Source organism: Sorex fumeus, unplaced genomic scaffold (assembly GCF_029834395.1).
Source record: "Sorex fumeus unplaced genomic scaffold, SorFum_2.1 ptg000148l, whole genome shotgun sequence".
Taxonomy (NCBI): domain Eukaryota; kingdom Metazoa; phylum Chordata; class Mammalia; order Eulipotyphla; family Soricidae; genus Sorex; species Sorex fumeus.
Window position 1 is genome coordinate 653,252 of NW_026606205.1, and position 18,595 is coordinate 671,846.

The following is an 18,595-nucleotide window of genomic DNA, read 5'->3' on the forward strand; positions in this document are numbered from 1 at the left end:
TGCTGGGGCGGCGGGGGTGGGGCCAGGGCCCGAAAGGAGCTTCTCATTGGCTGTGATCAAGACTAGGGCAGAGGGCGGAGCACCGGGAGGCGGGTTCCGTCCAACTGCCGTTCTCGCGCCGCTTCCCTTCGGCGCATGCCCGGAGCGGGCAGCGCTCATTGGACGGCCGGAGTAGGGGGTGGGGGACTGGGAACGGTGGGAGCCGCTGTGTGTGGAGGAGCAGCTGCCGGTGTCATGGCGGAGCTGAGTGAGGAGGCGCTGCTGTCAGTATTACCGACGATCCGGGTCCCTAAGGCCGGCGACCGGGTCCACAAAGACGAGTGCGCCTTCTCCTTCGACACACCGGTAAGCCCCTTCCCCACGCCCGAAGCCAGCACTACTCCCATCTCCCTGGTCATTCTGCCGGGGCCTGCAAGGCTTGGGCTACCGCCTCCCCGCGGTGCACCATGGGACTTGTAGTCTCCCGCTCGCCTCCCTGCCGTGGCTTCCAATTAGCCGGCGCCGGCGTGGGACTACCGGCCCCGGAAGCCATCGCGGCTGCCGCGCCCGGGCCCCGTGTCGCGGTGCTTTGTGGGAGTTGTAGTCCGTCGCGCCCCGATTGGCCGCTTCAGGTGAGCGGCGCGGCCCGCCGGTTGAACTACATCCCCCAAGAGGCCTCCCGCGAATGCCTGGGAGTCGGGCTTGCCTGCCGCGCATGGCTCCCCGGATTTTGTAGTCTCGAGTGGGAGTGATGGGGCGACCCCCCCCTTCCCGCCCCCCACCCTCCACACGGTTCTTGGGGCCGGGGTTGCGGGTGGAGGGTGGGGTCTGCAAGTTCCTCGGCGCCTGTGAGTCTGGACGGGGCCATCGGAGAGGCCCGTTCGGAGAAAGGCCGAGTTCAGAGAGCCTCCACCCGTGGTTAATGTGGACAGGGGGCGGGGAGGTGGGTCATGGGATGGGAGGCGAGGAAAACTCGAGTCGTTTCTCCTTTCGAGGTGAACTGTTGCCGCAGCCCCTTCTCCCTCCTCCCCGCTTCCCGCAGGGGTGACCCATTGTAAAAGTATCCCCCCAGAGAGAAGGTTTCCTTCTTGGGGGGTGGGGTGGGGTGGGGTGGGGGCTTCCAACGCCACCCCCACCCCCCCACCTCCCGTGGCCATCCCACTCTGGACTAGTCAGACAAAGCCGCCACCCACAGCGTGGCTTCAGGTTTTGCGGGCTCCACCGGGTGCCTCCTCCCTTCCTGCAGTTCTGCCTTTCCTGTGTCACCCTCCAGCAGAAACCCGCCGCCTGCCTGCCCGGCCAGTGCCCCCCACCCCGCGCAGTGCGTCCTGGTTGGGATCCGCCCCCCTCCCCACCCACCCCTCCCCTCCAGCCGCCGCTGCTGCCGCCGCTGGCCCTGCCCAGGGTATTCAAGCCAGACCCGCGCCTGGCCTGGAAAAACTGCAAGTCAGAGTGGAAAGGCTTCATTCCGGCGTGGCCACTGCTGAGTAGGGAGCATCCTGAGCTAAGGCCCAACCCAGGAGGGTCGCTAGCCTTTGTGGTTTGCCTGGCAAACCTGCTGGGCTCCGACCCAAGCCTCTCACACTTTTGCTTCTCTGCCTGTCTGGGGGTGGGGGTGGGGGTGGCAGGAGGGACTGGGTTGGGGGGCCTGGGTGCTTCCCAGTCCTGGGTGAAACCAGCATCGTTTATTTCCTGCCCGGGTGCCAAAGTCCTTCCCGTTCCTCCTTCCAGTGCCTGGCTTGATAAAAACCATCCCTCTCGAGGAAGGAAAGCTTTCTCTTAATTCTCAACGGATAAATCCATGTCAGGGGGTCTTCTTTATACTCCGGTCTCCCTCTCTCTTCGAATAAACTACCCTCCCGACACACACACACATACACACCTCCCGGAAGATTTTTGTCATCCAACACACTTGTGGTGATGCTCAGGGGTCGGTTACTCCGGGCTCTGCACACAAGAATTACGCCTGGCAGTACCCAGGGTACCCTATGGGATGCCGGGGGTCGAGTCCACGTCAGTCCCGGTCAAGGCAAGCCTCCTGCCTGCTGTCCTATGGTTCCGCCCCCTCCCTCCTTTTTCCTTCTGTCCTCCCAAGTCTAGAGACCTAGCCGGTTGCTTTGCTAACCATCTTCCGGACGTGTGATGCTCTTTGCGTGGGGTCCACGGCAGGCAGAGCTTATGGGAGCTCCCTGGTGAGCTGTGCCCTTTATTTGTTCATGAACAGCAAAATTCCTGTTGTTCTGGGAAGTAATACAGAGCAGCCCACGGCACCACGAGCTGCTTTAGATGACGCCTTGATTTGGGGAGTCCCCCCCACCCCCCCACTTGCCCCACTGCAGTGCTCAGGGCTTACATCGAGCTCTGCTCAGGGATCACTCCTGGTGGGACTCAGGGGAACCGTAGACAGTGCCAGGGATCAAACCGGGTTTGCTCCATCCAAGGCAAGCGCCTTATCTGCTGTCCTGGTGCTCCGACCCCCCAGTGCCCTAGCTTTTGTTTATTTGGGGGCCACACCTCGTGGTGCTCAGGGGCTTACTCCTCTCTCTGTGCTCAGGGATCACTCCTGGCAGTGCTCGGAGGATCACATGGGTACTAAGGATCACACCTGGGTCAGCCTCATGCAAAGCAAGGCCCCTGCCCACTGGACTATCGTTCTGGGATCCCTGGACCCTGGGTTTAAGAACGTAGACAACAAATTCAAGGCCACAGGCACTTTCATTCTAGGAAGCAAATACCTGCTGTTGCTCAAAACCTTGGGTCCCAGGGGAGACTGCTAATGTCCCTCGTTTCCTCTTCTGACTGCCCCATGCCTCTATGCTCAAGGGCATACTGGTAGGCTTGCTCACGGTCACGGTCACGGTCCTCCCGTTGTTCATCAATTTGCTCGAGCGGGCCCAGGAACATTGTGAGACTTGTTACTGTGTTTGGCATATCAAATACGTCACGGGGAGCTTGCCAGGCTTTGCCATGCGATTGAGATACTCTCGGTAGCTTGCCGGGCTCTCCAAGAGGGGCAGAGGAATCGAACTCGGGTTGGCCATGTTGGCTGCGTGCAAGGCAAACACCCTATCCGCTGTGCTATCGCTCCAGCCCATAGACTTGCTCATTTTATTTTATTAATTTTTTTGTTTTGCATTTTGGGTCACACCCAGCAGTGCTCAGGAGTTACTCCTGGCTCTGCAACTCAGGTATCACTCCTGGCAGTTCTGGGGGACCATTTGGGATGCTGGGGATCGAACCCGGATCAGCCATGTGCAAGGCAAACACCCTCCTCACCGTACTATCACTCCACCTCCCACTTGCTCATTTTATTGTGGGGAGGTGGGGCTTGGCACGCCCAGCTATGCTTGGGGCTTACTCCTGGCTTTGTGCTCAGGGAAACATATGCAGTGCTGGGCATCAAAACCAGGGCCAGCAGCGCGGTAGGCAAGCGTTTTCCCCGCTCTCCTCTCATTCCGACCTAACTTGTTCATTTTCACTAATTTTTTTTGTTCGTTGGTTTCTTTTTGGGTCATACCCGGTGATGCACAGGGGTTACTCCTGGCTCTGCTCTCAGGAATTACTCCTGGCGGTGCTCAGGGGACCATACGGGATACTTGGAATCGAACCTGGGCCGGCCGCGTGCAAGGCAAACGCCCTCCCCGCTGTGCTATTGCTCCAGCCCGCTTGCTTGTTCATTTTCGGAGAGGCCCATTTTCCCCATCGGCCTGTGTGTCAGCTGGACGCTTGGCTTTGCCGGTTCCTTGCTGGGTTAGGTGTGTCCTAGCCGGCTCAGCCAGGGTTGCTAGAATCCTTCTAGAAAGAGGCTGGCTTGGAGGATGCAGACCGAGGGGACAGCTGTGGGAATGATGGTTATTGGTTAGATAGGAAGTGGGCAGGGTACTGAACTCTTTGAGTTCCTGCCAGACAAGATTAGGGGCAATTGGGGGGCTACCCTGACAGTGCTCAGGGCTTCCTCCTGGTCCTCTGCTCAGGGCTCACTCCTAGTGGTGCTGAGGATGGAACGTGGGTCAGCCCCAGACACCCTACCCGCCGAACTGTCACTCGGGCCCCAGGCTTAGGTGTGTCTGAGAACCCAGAACAAGGCCATGTTCTCCTGGAGAGAAGGCAGAAGACTCAGCGTGGCCCCGGGGCCCGGGTCTGGCCAGGAGTGTCTGGACAGGCCACAAGCTCAGTAATCAGCCCCCGCATGCTGCGGGCACTAGGGTCTCATGTGGATCCAGAAGGTTCTCTGTATTTCACGGGTGAGGTGCGGTTGCCATGGTGATCCTGGTGCCTGACTCCCAGGAATGGGCTCTTCTTCAGATGTTATCGTTGGCACCACAGTCCCAGGTCTTTGACCCCTGTCCACTTTCCGGGGCCCTTCACTCCGGGCAAGGTGTGAACAGGGAGCTCCCCGCAATTGATCCAGGGCTTTCAAGCCCCAGGAAGGAGCCAGGAGGAAGCCAGACGGTGGCTGATAGATCAATTGCTCTTGCTGGTTGGTAGTCAGCCGCAAGGGAGACTCTGAGCCCGGAGCCAGACCCTGAAAGGTGAAGCAGCCGGTCCCAAGCCCTGCAGTCCTGGAAGGAGAATGTCCAGCCGTGCAGGCACGGGCCTTGGTCTCTGGGCCGCCCTGAGCCTCCTCCCGCGCCGTGTGTCCCTAGGAGTCCGAGGGCGGCCTCTACATCTGCATGAACACATTCCTGGGCTTCGGCAAGCAGTATGTGGAGAGACATTTCAACAAGACAGGCCAGCGAGTGTACCTACACCTCCGGCGGACCCGGCGCCCGGTAGGACTGGACCGGCCCCTCCCCCTCCCGCCGGGCACCCTGTCCCTCATCTCCTCCCCTGGGTCGCAGCTGCCCCCCGACCCACACTGGGTGCCTTTTTTCTCAGCATCAGACTTGTTCTAACTTGGCATGCCCCAGCGTCCCATCAGGGTGAGGATGTGGCTCCTGGGGTCAGAATAGGTCTTTGGGTGCTGGAGCGATAGCACAGTGGGGAGGGCGTTTGCCTTGCACGCGGCCGACCCCAGCATCCCATAGGGTCCCCCGAGCACTGCCAGGAGTAATTCCTGAGTGAAGAGCCAGGAGGAACCCCTGAGCATCGCCGGTTGTGACCCAAAAAGCAAAAAAAATAAAAGAATAGCAGAATAGGTCTTGGGTGTGATTCCAGCCCCGGGATGCCCTCCCCCCCCATGTACACGGGCTTCCGCTGGTGTCCCGCTGCAGTTCACCCCGTTTGTTCCTTCCCTGCTGCCCCCAGAAAGAGGAGGACTCCACCACAGGCACCGGAGACCCCCCACGGAAGAAGCCCACCCGGCTGGCTATAGGTGAGCACCCCTCTCTTACCTGCGTCCTCTGCCGGAACCAAGCCAGGGGGGTGTGGCCCTGCCCGGCTGCAGCCAGACCCTCGGACCCCCCTCTCTCCCCAGGTGTGGAGGGCGGCTTCGACCTCAGCGAGGAGAAGTTTGAGTTCGACGAGGACGTGAAGATTGTCATTTTGCCAGATTACCTGGAGATCGCCCGGGACGGACTGGGGGGCCTGCCGGACATCGTCCGAGATCGGGTATGCACCCCCCCACACACACAGGGCCAATGGGGCCAGAGCAGGGGGTGCCTTGGGTGGGCCGGGCGCACCCCCTGACCCTCTGCTCCCCCAGGTGACCAGCGCCGTGGAGGCCCTGCTCTCCGCCGACTCGGCGTCCCGCAAGCAGGAGATCCAGGCCTGGGACGGGGAGGTGCGCCAGGTGTCCAAGCACGCCTTCAGCCTCAAGCAGCTGGACAACCCCGCGCGCATCCCTCCCTGGTGAGCCCAGCCCCTGGAGGAGCAGAGCCCCGCCCCCACACCCCCTTCCCCCACTCTCCTGTCCCCCCCACCACTACCACCACCCCCACTTGGCCGCTGACTTCCTTCTCTCCGGCCCAGTGGCTGGAAGTGCTCCCGCTGTGACATGAGGGAGAATCTGTGGCTCAACCTCACCGACGGCTCCATCCTCTGCGGCCGCCGCTACTTCGATGGCAGCGGGGGCAATAACCACGCAGTGGAGCACTACCGAGAGACGGGCTACCCGCTGGCCGTCAAGCTGGGCACCATCACCCCGGACGGAGCCGGTAGCTCACCCCACACCCCCCACCCGCCCCCGGCACCACCACGAGGACATGGGGTGGGCCCGTGGACTCTGCCCAAGCAAGCAAAGCGAGTCCTGGCCCGAAGGTCTTGTCTCTTAGTGATAGCGACGGGGGCCGGAAAGAGAGTCCCGCGGGGAGGGCGCTAGCCGCGCGAGGCTTGATCCCCGGCATCCCATAGCTTCCCCCTGTGCTCCGCCAGAAGTGATCGCCGAGCACAGAGTGGGAAGTGAGTCCCGAGCGACACTGGGTGTGGCTCCGAGCCAAACAGAAAGAACAGTCGGAATTGGGGGGGGGGGGGGGGCGGCATTTGCCTTGCATGCGGCCGACCCGGGTTCAATTCCCAGCATCCCGTAGGGTCCCCTGAGCACCGCCAGGAGTGATTCCTGAGTGCAAAGCCAGGAGTAGCCCCTGAGCATCGCCGGGTGTGACCAAAAAATATATATATATAATTGGGGGGGATTGGAGGGGTGGGTTCAGCAGGAGGGGTCGGAGAAGTAGGACAGTGGGCAAGGTGCTTGCTTTGCATGTGGCTGACCCGGGTTCAATCCCCAGCACCACATGTGGCCCCCGAGCACAGAGCCAGGAGCAATCTCTGAGCATCATTGAGTCTGTGTCCCACCCCTCAAAAAAGCAACGGTACTAAAGATGGAATTAAGTCTTCAGTTACCCCCCACCCCCACCTCAGCCCGTTTTCCTGGAGATCACCATCATTATCTGTTCAGGCCTCAACATGGATCTTTCCAGAGCTGGAGATATAGGACAGCAGATAGGGCTCTCGCCTTGCGCATGACCAAGTTGGGAGCGATCCCCGGCACCCCATACGCTCCCCCAAGCACTTCCAGGTGTGATCCCTGAGTGCCGAGCCAGGAGTAAGCCCTGAGCACCGCCAGGTCTGCCAGCACCCCCAAAAAAGGAAAAAAGAAAAATACTGATCTTTCCGAACTCATCTTCCTCCGGTGCCCACCCTGCAGGGGGCAATTGCAGCTCATGCCCACACCCACCGTTCCTCGCCCCTGCTGACCCATCTTCCCTGACAGCAACTCGAGAAGGGAGACGAGGGTGTTCGAGGGCCCCCCGGGGACCCCTGGGAGCCGGGGTGGGAGGCCGGGCCCGAGGTCGTCTCTGACTGCGCGCCTCCCTCCTGCCCCAGACGTGTACTCGTACGACGAAGATGACATGGTGCTGGACCCCAACCTGGCAGAGCACCTGGCCCACTTCGGCATCGACATGCTCAAGATGCAGAAGGTGAGCTGTATTATCTCTCCGGCCCCAGAGTGCATCAAATTCAGATCTAGCCTAGACCACAGATTTCCCAAACCTACTGGCCCTACCTCTCCCTTATCAGGGAGAAATGTACTCAGGTTCATTTTTCAGGTTCCCTGGAAATCCACCATCTGCTTTTGGATGTTGGGGGATTTGGAGTCACACCCGGCCACGCTCGGGGCTAGTCCTGGGGGTTCTCAGGGGACCACAGGGAAGGACTGAACCAAGGTCAGCTGTGTGCGAGGCAGACAGCTTAGGCCTTGCACCATCTCTCTGGCCCTGGGCATGTACCTTGTTTCAGGGACAAATGGTTGAGGCAGGAGTGATAGTACGGCAGGTAGGGTATTTGCCTTGTGTTCAGGCAGATACCAGTTTTAGCTGTGACACCCCCATGCTCCCCTGAGCACCACCAGGAGAAATGTGCAGAGCCATATAAGTAGCCCCTGAGCAATGCCGAGTGTGGCCCCCAGAACAAAAAATGTGGGGGGACCCCCTCTACCCAGGTGTGCCAGAAGCCCCCACCACCCCCTCGAGGTGGGCAGTACCACCCACTTAGGGGCTCACTGTCCTGCCGTGCAGGAGACCCGAGTGTGAAATGCAGGTCCAGGGTCAGAGATGTCATAGGGGGAGGCGCTTGCTTTGCGCACAGCTGACCCTGTTGGGTCCCCAGCACCACCTGTGGTCTCCCAGCACTGCCAGCCTCACTCCTGAGCACGGAGGGACAAGTCCCCCCGGTGGGTAGGCCACGCCCCCCCAGAAAGGGGAAACAGCGAGGAGCCGAGTCTCGCACCGGCTGACGTGGCCCTGCCCCTCCCTCGCAGACGGACAAGACGATGACGGAGCTGGAGATTGACATGAACCAGCGCATCGGCGAGTGGGAGCTGATCCAGGAGTCCAGCGTGACCCTGAAGCCGCTCTTCGGGCCCGGCTACACGGGCATCCGCAACCTGGGGAACAGCTGCTACCTCAACTCCGTGGTCCAGGTCCTCTTCAGCATCCCCGATTTCCAGAGGAAGTGAGTGGCGCCCGCACCCCCACGCCTGGCCCCCAGCTCCACCCCGGCAGCCGCCCCTGGCTCCTCTGCGCTGGCTCTCAGTCTGGGAATAGCCCCGGACTCGCTCGGCCTGATTGGGCTGCGGTGGGGAGCACGTTCAAACTGCACCCGGCCACCCCCAGCCACATCCACCATCCCCCAACACACACGCACACAGCAGAACACCAAATCCCAGGGCTCTCCATGGCCTCCTGCCTTCTCGAGGGCCAGCAGGTGGTCTGTATTTTAAGCCAGTGACCTCACATCGGCACCTCGCAGGGCCTGGATGTCCTGCGAGAGATCAGGGCACTGATGAAAGGAGAAAGGCAAGTCATTGGTGTCCCCGCGGCCCAGTTGGGAGAGACTCAGGGGTCTGTGACGCCCCCTGACGAGTTCTGGCCCGTGGATCATAACCCATGTGAACCCTTCTCCCTTCTCCCAGATCAAGACTGGGAGAGGGAGAGGAGGGCTCAGAGACCCCCGCATGCTTCGTTGGCTGAGAGGGGGAGGAAGAACCCCTTCCAGCAAATAGACGGACTCATGACCTACCATGAGCTCCCCACTCGGGAGGGTGTCTGTCCTCTGAGTTAGAGGAAGTGACAATCTGTCCCTCCCTCCTTCCCTCCTCCTTCCTTCCTTCCTTCCTCCCTCCCTCCCTCCCTTCCTCTCTTATTTCATTCCTTCCTTCCTCCCTCCCTCACTCCCTCCCTCCCTTCCTCCCTTTCTTCCTCCCTTCCTTCCTGCCTTCTCTTTCTCCCTCCCTGCCTTTCCTCCTTCCTCTCTCCCTCCTTCCACCCCCTCCCTCCCTCCCTCCCTCCTTCCTTCCTTCCTTCCTTCCTTCCTTCTTTCCTTCCTTCCTTCCTTCCTTCTTTCCTTCCTTCCTTCCTTCCTTCCTTCCTCCCTCCCTCCCTTCCTCCTTTCCTTCATTCCTTTCTGCTTACTCCTGGCTTTGCACTCAGGGATCTCTCCCGGTGGGGCTCGGGGGGAGCATATGGGGTCTTGGGGATCGAACCTGGCAAGCACCTTGCCTGCTGCACTGTGACTCCGGCCCCAGGATGAATCTCTTTGGGCCCATTGGCCTCTGGGCCCTGGCCACAGCCCTACAATTGTTCTTCACTTAGGTATGTGGATAAGCTGGAGAAGATCTTCCAGAATGCCCCGACGGATCCTACCCAGGACTTCAGCACCCAAGTGTACGTAGGCCAGCCCCGCGGCTGACAGCTGCTGATGGCTGCTGGCCTGAAGAGGCCATGCTCCTCTTGGTGGCCGGGTCACAGCTGCCAGCTGGCTGTCTGCTGGGCGCCACTCTCTGCCTTGTGTTGGGTTCCTGTGGCATCGAGGCTCCTCGTGTCTGAGCCGGGCCCTGAGCGGGGGTCGGTGGCAGTTAGACCATCGGCGGCGGCGGCCAGCCAGCGCTCAATGATTCTGGATTTTCACGCAGGGCCAAGCTGGGCCACGGGCTTCTCTCGGGAGAATATTCCAAGCCGACACCAGAGTCAGGCAATGGGGAGGTGGCTCCAGAACAGAAGGTGAGTGAGGGGCCACCCTGTGTCCCCCCTCCCCCCAACCCCGGAACTAACGGGGGAGCTGAGGACTGGGGGAGGGGGAGGGCTGGGGGCCGCCAGCTGAGTCCCCGCCCCGCCTGCACAGGAAGTGCAGGACGGCATCGCTCCTCGAATGTTCAAGGCCCTCATCGGGAAGGGGCACCCCGAGTTCTCCACCAACCGCCAGCAGGATGCCCAGGAATTCTTCCTTCACCTCATCAACATGGTAGAGGTAAGGACGGGGAGGACACCCCCGGTTCATCCCTTCCGCTGTTGCCCCCACCTGGCTCCAGAGTCCCCAGGACAGTCCCAAAGCTCTGTCAGGCTGGTGGCCTGATGAAGTCGAGAACCCTCAGGTGTTTGGATTTCTTCTTTTTTTTTTTTCTTTTTGGGTCACACCTGGCGATGCACAGGGGCTACTCCTGGCTTTGCACTCAGGAATTAATCCTGGCAGTGCTCAGGGGACCACATGGGGTGCTGGGAATCGAACCGGGGTCTGCCAAGTGCAAGGCAAATGCCCTACCCGCTGTGCTATCGCTCCAACCACTGGATTTCTTCATATTTTTTTAAAAACTTTTTGATTGAATCACTGTGATAGATCCTTACCAAGCCGTTCATGATTGGTTTTTTAGTCCTACAGTGTTCCAACACCCGTCCCTCCACCAGTGTACATTTCCCAGCACCAGGGTCCCCAGGTTCCCTCCCATCACCCCCACCCCCCACCCCCAACCTGCCTCTATGGCAGGCACTTTTCTTCTCTGTCTCTCTCTGTCTCTGTCTCTCTCTGTCTCTGTCTCTCTCTCTCCCCCCCCCCCATTCCTGCCTTTTGGGCATTGTGGTTAGCAATATTGATACTGAAAGATTATCAAGGATATCCCTTTACCTACTTTGAACCCTTGGATGTTGTCCAGCGTGATCATTCCCTTGTTTTCTTCTTTTGGCTGGTTTTGGTTTGGTTTGGTTTGGGGTCACACCCAGGGGGTGCTCAGGGCTGACTCCTGGCTCTGCTCAAGGATCACTCCTGGAGGTGCTCGGAGGACCCGATGGCGTTCTGGGGAATTGAACCTGACTTGGCCACGTAGATGGCAAACGCCACACCTACGCCATGCTACTATCCCGACTCCCAGGCTCGCTCGTTTTTTGGGGGGACGGGGAGGGAAGCAACACCTGGCTGTGCTCAGGGCTCACCCCCGGCCTTGCCTCTGGAGTCATTCTCAGGGGGGACTTTTGCTCTTTATAAAGCAGAATACCAGCTCACCTCGCTACCCGCCTCTGTCCCAGCGGGGCCAGATCTAGGGTCGGGGGGCTTCTCTCTGACACCACACCACTCCATGGTGCTCTCCTGCCACTCCCTCCTCCCCCGGCAGCCTTGAAGTGGCTGCCCTTCTTCCCCCACCCCTTGTTCTGTTTGCTGGCGGCCCAGACCTCCCTACCCGTCTCTTCCCGTAGAGGAATTGCCGGAGCTCGGAGAACCCCAATGAAGTGTTCCGCTTCCTGGTGGAGGAGAAGATCAAGTGCCTGGCCACAGAGAAGGTGAAGTATACCCAGCGAGTGGACTACATCATGCAGCTGCCCGTGCCCATGGACGCCGCCCTCAACAAAGGTAGGCAGGCCGGAGCCCCCCTGCACCAGGCAGACCCGGCCTCCATCCCCGGCATCCTAGACGGATGCCCAAGCACGGCCAGGAGTCGCCACTGAGCAGGGCCAGGCATGGCCAGATAAATAAAATGAAGGTCCCCGGAGCACCGCCAGGAGTAACTCCTGAGTGCAGAGCCAGGAGTAACCCCTGTGCATCGCCGGGTGTCACCCAGAAAGAATAAATAATAAGTACATAAATAAATAAATAAAATGAAGGTTGGCAGGGGACCCATTACTGCAGGGAGTGCACTTGCCTTGCACGAAGCAGGACCCGGATCGATCCCCAATATATGGTTCCCTGAGCCTGCCTGAGCATAAAGCCAGGAGTCAGCCCGGAGCAGCGTTGGGTGTGACCCAAGAAACAAAAATAAAGGAGAGTCAGCAGTAGTACAGCGGGGAGGGTGTTTGCCTTACACACGGCCAACCCGGGTTCAATTCCCAGCATCCTGTATGGTCCCCTGAGTATTCCCAGGAGTAATTCCCAAGTGCAGAGCCAGGAGTAAGCCTTGAGCCTTACCAAAAGCCAAAGATAAAGAATTCAATGAGATCAAGGTAGGCAGGGAGGGGGGGAGGAGTAGTGATGTGTGTGGTCTTTGGGGCGTGGGGACCCCTGTCTGCAGCCCAGATCCACACGCAGCACGTGGGTTTGGGCGCCTCGGGGAGCTGGCGGGGTGTCACGGCCGGGGGCGGGGAAGGCTCCAGCTGCCCGTTGTGTCCCCAGAGGAGCTTCTGGAATACGAGGAGAAGAAGCGGCAAGCTGGCGAGGAGAAGCTGCCCCTGCCCGAGCTGGTGCGCGCCCAGGTGCCCTTCAGTTCCTGCCTGGAAGCCTACGGGGCGCCCGAGCAGGTGGACGACTTCTGGAGCACCGCCCTGCAGGCCAAGTCCGTGGCCGTCAAGTGAGTCCCCGGCCTCCCGCGGCTGATCGGGGCCTGCGGGAACCTTGCCTGGCCCTCCCCCGCCCCTCGGGGCCCAACGTGGATTTCCGGTCAGTGACCTTTGCTTTGGGCTGGCCCTGCTGTTGGCACGCGCCGGAGATCTGGAACCATCTCGTCTCGAGAGATTCCTGCCCAGCCCCCGCTCGTGGCCCCTGCCAGGAGCCTGCCTGCTTCCCGCTCCTTGTCTGGGGACGCGCAGGCTCGAGATGGGACAGGAGCAGCTTCGGGGCGTTGGGGTCTCGGGCCCCGCCTGGCTGAGTCCTGCAGTGGGCGTTTGGAGGGGAGGAGAGGCACCAGGCTGTTCTGTCTCCCCGCAGGACCACCCGGTTTGCCTCATTCCCCGACTACCTGGTCATCCAGATCAAGAAGTTCACCTTCGGCTTAGACTGGGTGCCCAAGAAACTGGGTATGGAGGCGGGGACCAGGGTGGGTACAGGAGGGGGCGGAAAAGACTCCGGCCTGTAAATCGGTGTTTCTCACACTTCCCTCTGGAGGAGGAAACGTTACCTTAGACGTTTCAAAGTGTGGCCAAGCATAAAAAAGTCCCGACTCAAAAATTTGAGACTGGGGCCGGAGCAATAGTACAGTGGGGAGGGTGTTTGCCTTGTACGGGCCAACCGCAGTTCGATCCCCAGCATCCCGTCTGGTCCCTAAGCACCGCCAGGAGTAATTCCTGAGTGCAGAGCCAGGAGCAACTAACCCCTAAGCATCCCTCGGTGTGACCCAAAAAGCAAAAGGAAAAAAAAAATTTTTTGTTTTTGAGACTTCTTTGATTTTATAGTTAGACTCTACAACCAAAAATGATTTTCACACTTGCATTCACATACTTGGTTTGGGGCCATGCCTAGCAGTGCTCAGGGACTTTTCCTGGCTCTGTGCTCAAGGAGTGACCCTTGGTGGTGCTCAGGACCATATGCAGTGCCAGGAATTTGATCTGCGGGGGGTGGAGTGCAAGGCAAGAGCCTCACCTCCTGAACTACCTTTTTGTTTGTTTTTCTTGTTTTTTTGCTTTTGGAACTGTGCTCAGGGCCTCCTCCTGGTCTACACTCAGGGATCAGCCCGGCGGGGCTCGGGGTCTATAAGGAGCGTCCAGGATCCAATCACTCGCTTTTTGTTGCACCTTTGTGTGTGTGTGAGGTAATGGGGTCAGACCCAGGCCCTCACACATACCCGGCAAGGATACTAAGTACTGGGCTCCAACCCCATCCCCCACGGGCCAAGAGGGTTGTATGATCATCTTGAAATCGTTTTGCACAGCTGCTGATTTGACTGTGTGAACCTTTCCCAGCTGAGGGGTCTGGGGAGGTTGTACAGTGGGTTTGGGCACTTGCCTTTCACGCTGCCGCCGCCTCAGGCTTCGTCCCCCAAAACCCAAAAGGTCCCTCCGAGCACTGCCAGGAGTGATCCCTGAGTGCAGAGTCCAGAGTAAGCCCTGAGCACCCCCAGCTGTAGCCCAAAGGCCAAAAACACGAGTTTCTAGCTGAGACCCACAGATGCATCAAGTCTCTCTCCCATGTGTCAGTTGCTAGTGTGTGGCAAATCTCAGAAGGGAATCCAGCTGTCCTGACCAAGGGCCTAAAGTTTTGCTTTGTTGTACTGTCACTGTCACTGTCCTCCCGTTGTTCATCGATTTTCTCGAGCGGGCCCAGTAACGTCTCCGTTGTGACAGTTGTTACCGTGTTTGGCATATCGAATACGTCACGGGGAGCTTGCCAGGCTTTGCCGTGCAGGCGAGATACTCTCGGTAGCTTGCCGGGCTCTCTGAGAGGGACTGAGGAATCGAACCCAGGTCGACTGCGTGCTATTGCTATTGCTGTGCTATTGCTCCAGTCCACTTTATTGTACAATTTTTATTTATTTATTTGTTTATTTTGAGCCTCACCCGGCAGCACTCGGGGCTAACCCAGACTCGGGAGTATTCCTGGAGGGACCTTGGGTTCAGTTGGTTGGTTTCTCTTGGGGCCCACATGCAGCTGCTCTCAAGGCTTACTCTGTACTCCATGCTTAGGTATTACTCATGGCAGTGCTCGGTGGGTGCCGGGGATCAGAGAAGACAAGACCCAAGCGCGTGGCCCGCACTGCTCTCTCTCCAGAGCCCAGCCCCCCACCCTGTCATTTTTGCATGGGTGCCACCTGGGTAGTGCTCAGGGGCCTTGTGAGCCCAGGGTCAAATGTGGGCCTTTGGGCTGGAGTGATAGCACAGCAGGGAGGGTGTTTGCCTTGCACGTGGCCAACCCGGGTTCGACTCCCGGCATCCCATACCTGAGTACCGCCAGGAGTATTTCCTCAGTGCAAAGCCAGGAGTAACCCCTGAGAATCACCGGGGTGACCCAAAAAGCCAAAAAAAAAGTCTGGGCCTTCCTCATACTGGACATGTGTCCCTGGCCCGGGGCCCCGTGGCAGTCACTCCGTGAGCGCCTCGTGTCTGTCTGCAGTGCAGGAAGCAGAAGGTCCCCCTGCCCTGAGCAGCTCCGTGTCCCCAACGGAGTCGGGCCCTGAGACCAGGCACCCAGAGTGGGGGGTGGGGGGTCCCCAGCACGCGGTTTCTGGGACTGTCGCAGTGACCCCGCGCGTCCCCCTCTGCCTCGCAGACGTGTCCATTGAGATGCCGGAGGAGCTGGACATTTCCCAGTTGCGGGGTACAGGGCTGCAGCCGGGAGAGGAGGAGCTGCCCGACATTGCCCCCCCGCTGGTCACGCCGGACGAGCCCAAAGGTAGCCTTGGTTTCTATGGCAACGAAGACGAAGACTCCTTCTGCTCCCCTCACTTCTCCTCTCCGACATGTTAGTGACTCTTCTGCCTGCCTGTCTCTCCCCTGCCGCTGGGGCCTGCTCCGCCTGTCCCCCTCTGTCCCCCTCCTCGGCCCCCCGGCCCTGTCCTGTGTGTCTCTCTCTCCTCCCTCTCACACTCCCTCCGCCCTCCTGTGATGGCCCTGGCTGGCCACTAACCAGCACACGCGCCTCATCGGCCCCTTGCCTCATTGGCGACCATCGGGGGTCGCGGGGTGGGGGGAGACGGGGGGGCCCTAATCCAGCAGGGGTCCCCCCGTTCTGTGGGGTGGGGCCCCCTTCACCTCTGTTCCGTGCTTTCAGGACAGGGACCCCCGTCCCCCTCTGTTGTTGGCCTTGGAGGAGAAGGCCCCGGGCGGGTCGGGGCCGGGAGTGCATGACGGGGTGGGGGGTGGGGGTCGCTGGGCGGGGGGCCTGGGGAGAGGGGGCAGGTGGCCTCTGAGGAGTCAGGCCGCGGTGACCCCCCCTTGGCCCGCCGCAGCGCCCATGCTGGACGAGTCGGTCATCATCCAGCTGGTGGAGATGGGCTTCCCCATGGACGCCTGCCGCAAGGCCGTGTACTACACGGGGAACAGCGGCGCCGAGGCGGCCATGAACTGGGTCATGTCGCACATGGACGATCCAGGTAGGCGGAGTGGGGGGGTGGCGGGGGGCTGGGGCTCAGGGGGCTCTTGGCGATCCAGATGGGCAGGGGGGTGGGCCGGCCCTCTTCCCCCACCCCTCCACGCTGTCCTTCCCGCCCGCAGATTTTGCCAACCCCCTGGTCCTGCCGGGCTCCAGCGGGCCGGGGTCCACGAGTGCCGCGGCCGACCCCCCTCCTGAGGACTGCGTGACCACCATCGTCTCCATGGGCTTCTCCCGGGACCAGGCCCTCAAAGCGCTGCGCGCCACGGTAGGAGCTGACGCCTGGCGGGGCACCAGCGGGGGGGGGCCTGGGTGGGGGTGGGGGGGATCCAGGGCTAGGGCGTGACGGGCTCCCCCACCCCCACCCCCACCCCCACCGGCCGGGGGGTGGCCGCGTGCAGGGACCGAGGCCTTCACCGCTGCTTTTCTGGCCCCCCAAACCTGGTGGGAAAGGAACTCTCCCCTCCCCCCCCAAGAACAACAACCTAGAACGGGCTGTGGACTGGATCTTCAGTCACATCGATGACCTGGACGCCGAGGCCGCCATGGACATCTCCGAGGGCCGCTCAGCCGCCGACTCCATCTCGGAGTCCATACCCGTGGGACCCAAGGTCCGCGATGGCCCCGGAAGTGAGTGCCCCTGGGCCCCCTGCGTCTTCCCCAAGGCTTCGAGGAGCCGGAAGACCGATTGCCCGACCCTGAAGGGGGGATTCTGCCAGCATAGGGGGCAGGCTTCCGAGAGTCCCACGGAGCCCTGGCCCCCCCCACCCCCTTCCCATTGAGCCCCCAAACGGCCCTGCGTTTCTCCCATGCGACTGTCCGGGGCTGGTCGCTCCGGGCCACTCACTGCCCTCCCCCTCTGCCCCCCTAGAGTATCAGCTCTTCGCCTTCATCAGCCACATGGGCACCTCCACCATGTGCGGCCACTACGTCTGCCACATCAAGAAGGACGGCAGGTGAGGGCGGGCTGGGCGGGACGCCAGGGGCATCTTACAGACCGTGGGGGTTTCGGTGTGGGCTTATTATTTTGGGGGTGGGGGCTGCTCTCAGCTCTGTGCTCAGGGCATCGACCCAGGGTCAGCCACACGCAAGGCAAGCGCCTTAACCCCTCCACTCTCTCTCTGCCCTCATTTTTCGGTTTTGTGTTATTTTCTTTATTGCGGTGGGGTCGGGGGAGGTAGTGCTCGGGGCTTGCACCTGCCTCAGTGCTCAAGGTTCTGTCCTGGTGAGGCGCGGGGTGGCCCCAGAGCTACGGGTGGGGGGTGGTTGAGCCTGGGTGGGGCCCTCGTGGCAGGTGCCTAAACCACCCGACAATCTCCAGGCCCCTTAGAGGCTTAATGGGCACTCACATATGCAGAGCACGTGCTCTGCGTCCCCCATCCTCTCTCCCCCCAAACACATCCCTGACTTGGAGAGAACCAGGATGGGGTGGAGGGAGGCGGGGATCCTGCCGCCAAGCAGAGCCGTGGAGAAGAAAGGTCGGGGTCTAAACCCCAGGCCCTGTGGGGGCCGGAGCGATAGCACGGCGGGTAGGGCGTTTGCCTTGCATGCGGCTGACCCAGGTTCGATTCCCAGCATCCCTAGGGTCCTCCGAACACCACCAGGAGGGATTCCTGTGTGCATGAGCCAGGAGTGACCCTGTGCATTGCCAGGTGTGACCCAAAAAACAGCACTGTCGTCCCATTGTTCATCGATTTGCTCCTGTGGGCAGCAGTAACATCTCCATTGTGAGACTTATTGTTACTGTTTTTGGCACATTGAATATGCCCCCGGGAGCTTGCCAGGCTCTGCTGTGTGGGCGGGATACTCTCAGTAGCTTGCCGGGCTCTCCGAGAGGAGCGGAGGAATCGAACCCGGATTGGCTGGGTGGAAAGCAAACGCCCTACCTGCTGTGCTATCACACCAGCCCAAAAAGTGAAAAAAAAATAAATAAAATAAAATAAACCCCAGGCCCTGAGCAGGCCCAGAGCGGCCTGCAGGAAGGACTTGGGTCAGGGAAGAATGTTCTCCTTCCGGGGGCCACTGGAGAGTGGCTGCCCGCCCTCGGTGCAAGCCCATCAAGGCCGCCTCGCTGGGATGAGGGAGGAGGGTACAGCAGATGGCCCAGGGGGATGGGGGTCGCCCAGGCAGGGGGTGTGAGAGCCTCTGTCCCCCGCATCCCCGCGTCAGCGAGACCCCCAGGGGCGGGCCAAGAGATGAAGGGGGAGCCCAACTCACTGTCCTCCCCTGCCCAGGTGGGTGATTTACAACGACCAGAAAGTGTGCGCCTCGGAGAAGCCGCCCAAGGACCTGGGCTACATCTACTTCTACCAGAGAGTGGCCAGCTAGGCGCCCGGGACCCCTCGCGGCGGAGGGCAGGGGCCACCGCCAGGCGTGAGGAATGGACTCCGGCCCCGCCCCTCCTGCTCTGTTCCCCGTTTTTTTTTTTTTCTTTGTTTTTTTTTTGTTGTTGTTGTTGTTCCCTGCCGCAGGGAAGAGCTCCAGGCTGGGGTTTGGGGGGAGCAGGCGGCGCGCGCGAGCGGAGGGGGCCGAGAGACACTGGGGTGGCCCCGGGGAGGGCAGGGGGCCGCCGGCCTGCGGAGATGCGCCCTTCCCCGCCCAGCCCACAGTGCTCCGCTCGTCCTTGCCGGCCCCTGCGCGCGTGGGTGTGGGTGTTGCTTCCAGGCCTCTCCCGGGA

The 18,595-nt window shown here is 60.8% G+C and overlaps 1 protein-coding gene across 2 annotated transcripts; it reads left to right on the top strand.

Moving 5' to 3' along the window:
• Positions 1 to 168: 168 nt before the first annotated feature.
• Positions 169 to 18,290, top strand: USP5 (ubiquitin specific peptidase 5). Of its 2 annotated transcripts, none has more exons than XM_056106808.1 (20): positions 169 to 345; positions 4,626 to 4,751; positions 5,227 to 5,293; positions 5,396 to 5,529; positions 5,624 to 5,769; positions 5,890 to 6,074; positions 7,243 to 7,337; positions 8,177 to 8,370; positions 9,510 to 9,581; positions 9,830 to 9,917; positions 10,039 to 10,164; positions 11,382 to 11,535; positions 12,292 to 12,466; positions 12,823 to 12,911; positions 15,097 to 15,219; positions 15,776 to 15,919; positions 16,041 to 16,186; positions 16,395 to 16,548; positions 16,790 to 16,874; positions 18,153 to 18,290. In XM_056106808.1, exons 1-20 carry the CDS (start codon positions 235 to 237, stop codon positions 18,244 to 18,246), a joined length of 2,508 nt encoding a protein of 835 aa, XP_055962783.1. In that variant the 5' UTR covers positions 169 to 234; the 3' UTR covers positions 18,247 to 18,290. The 2 variants fall into 2 exon arrangements, with proteins under 2 accessions (XP_055962783.1, XP_055962781.1); XM_056106806.1 differs by having other exon boundaries at positions 170 to 345; positions 15,097 to 15,288.
• Positions 18,291 to 18,595: the final 305 nt, after the last annotated feature.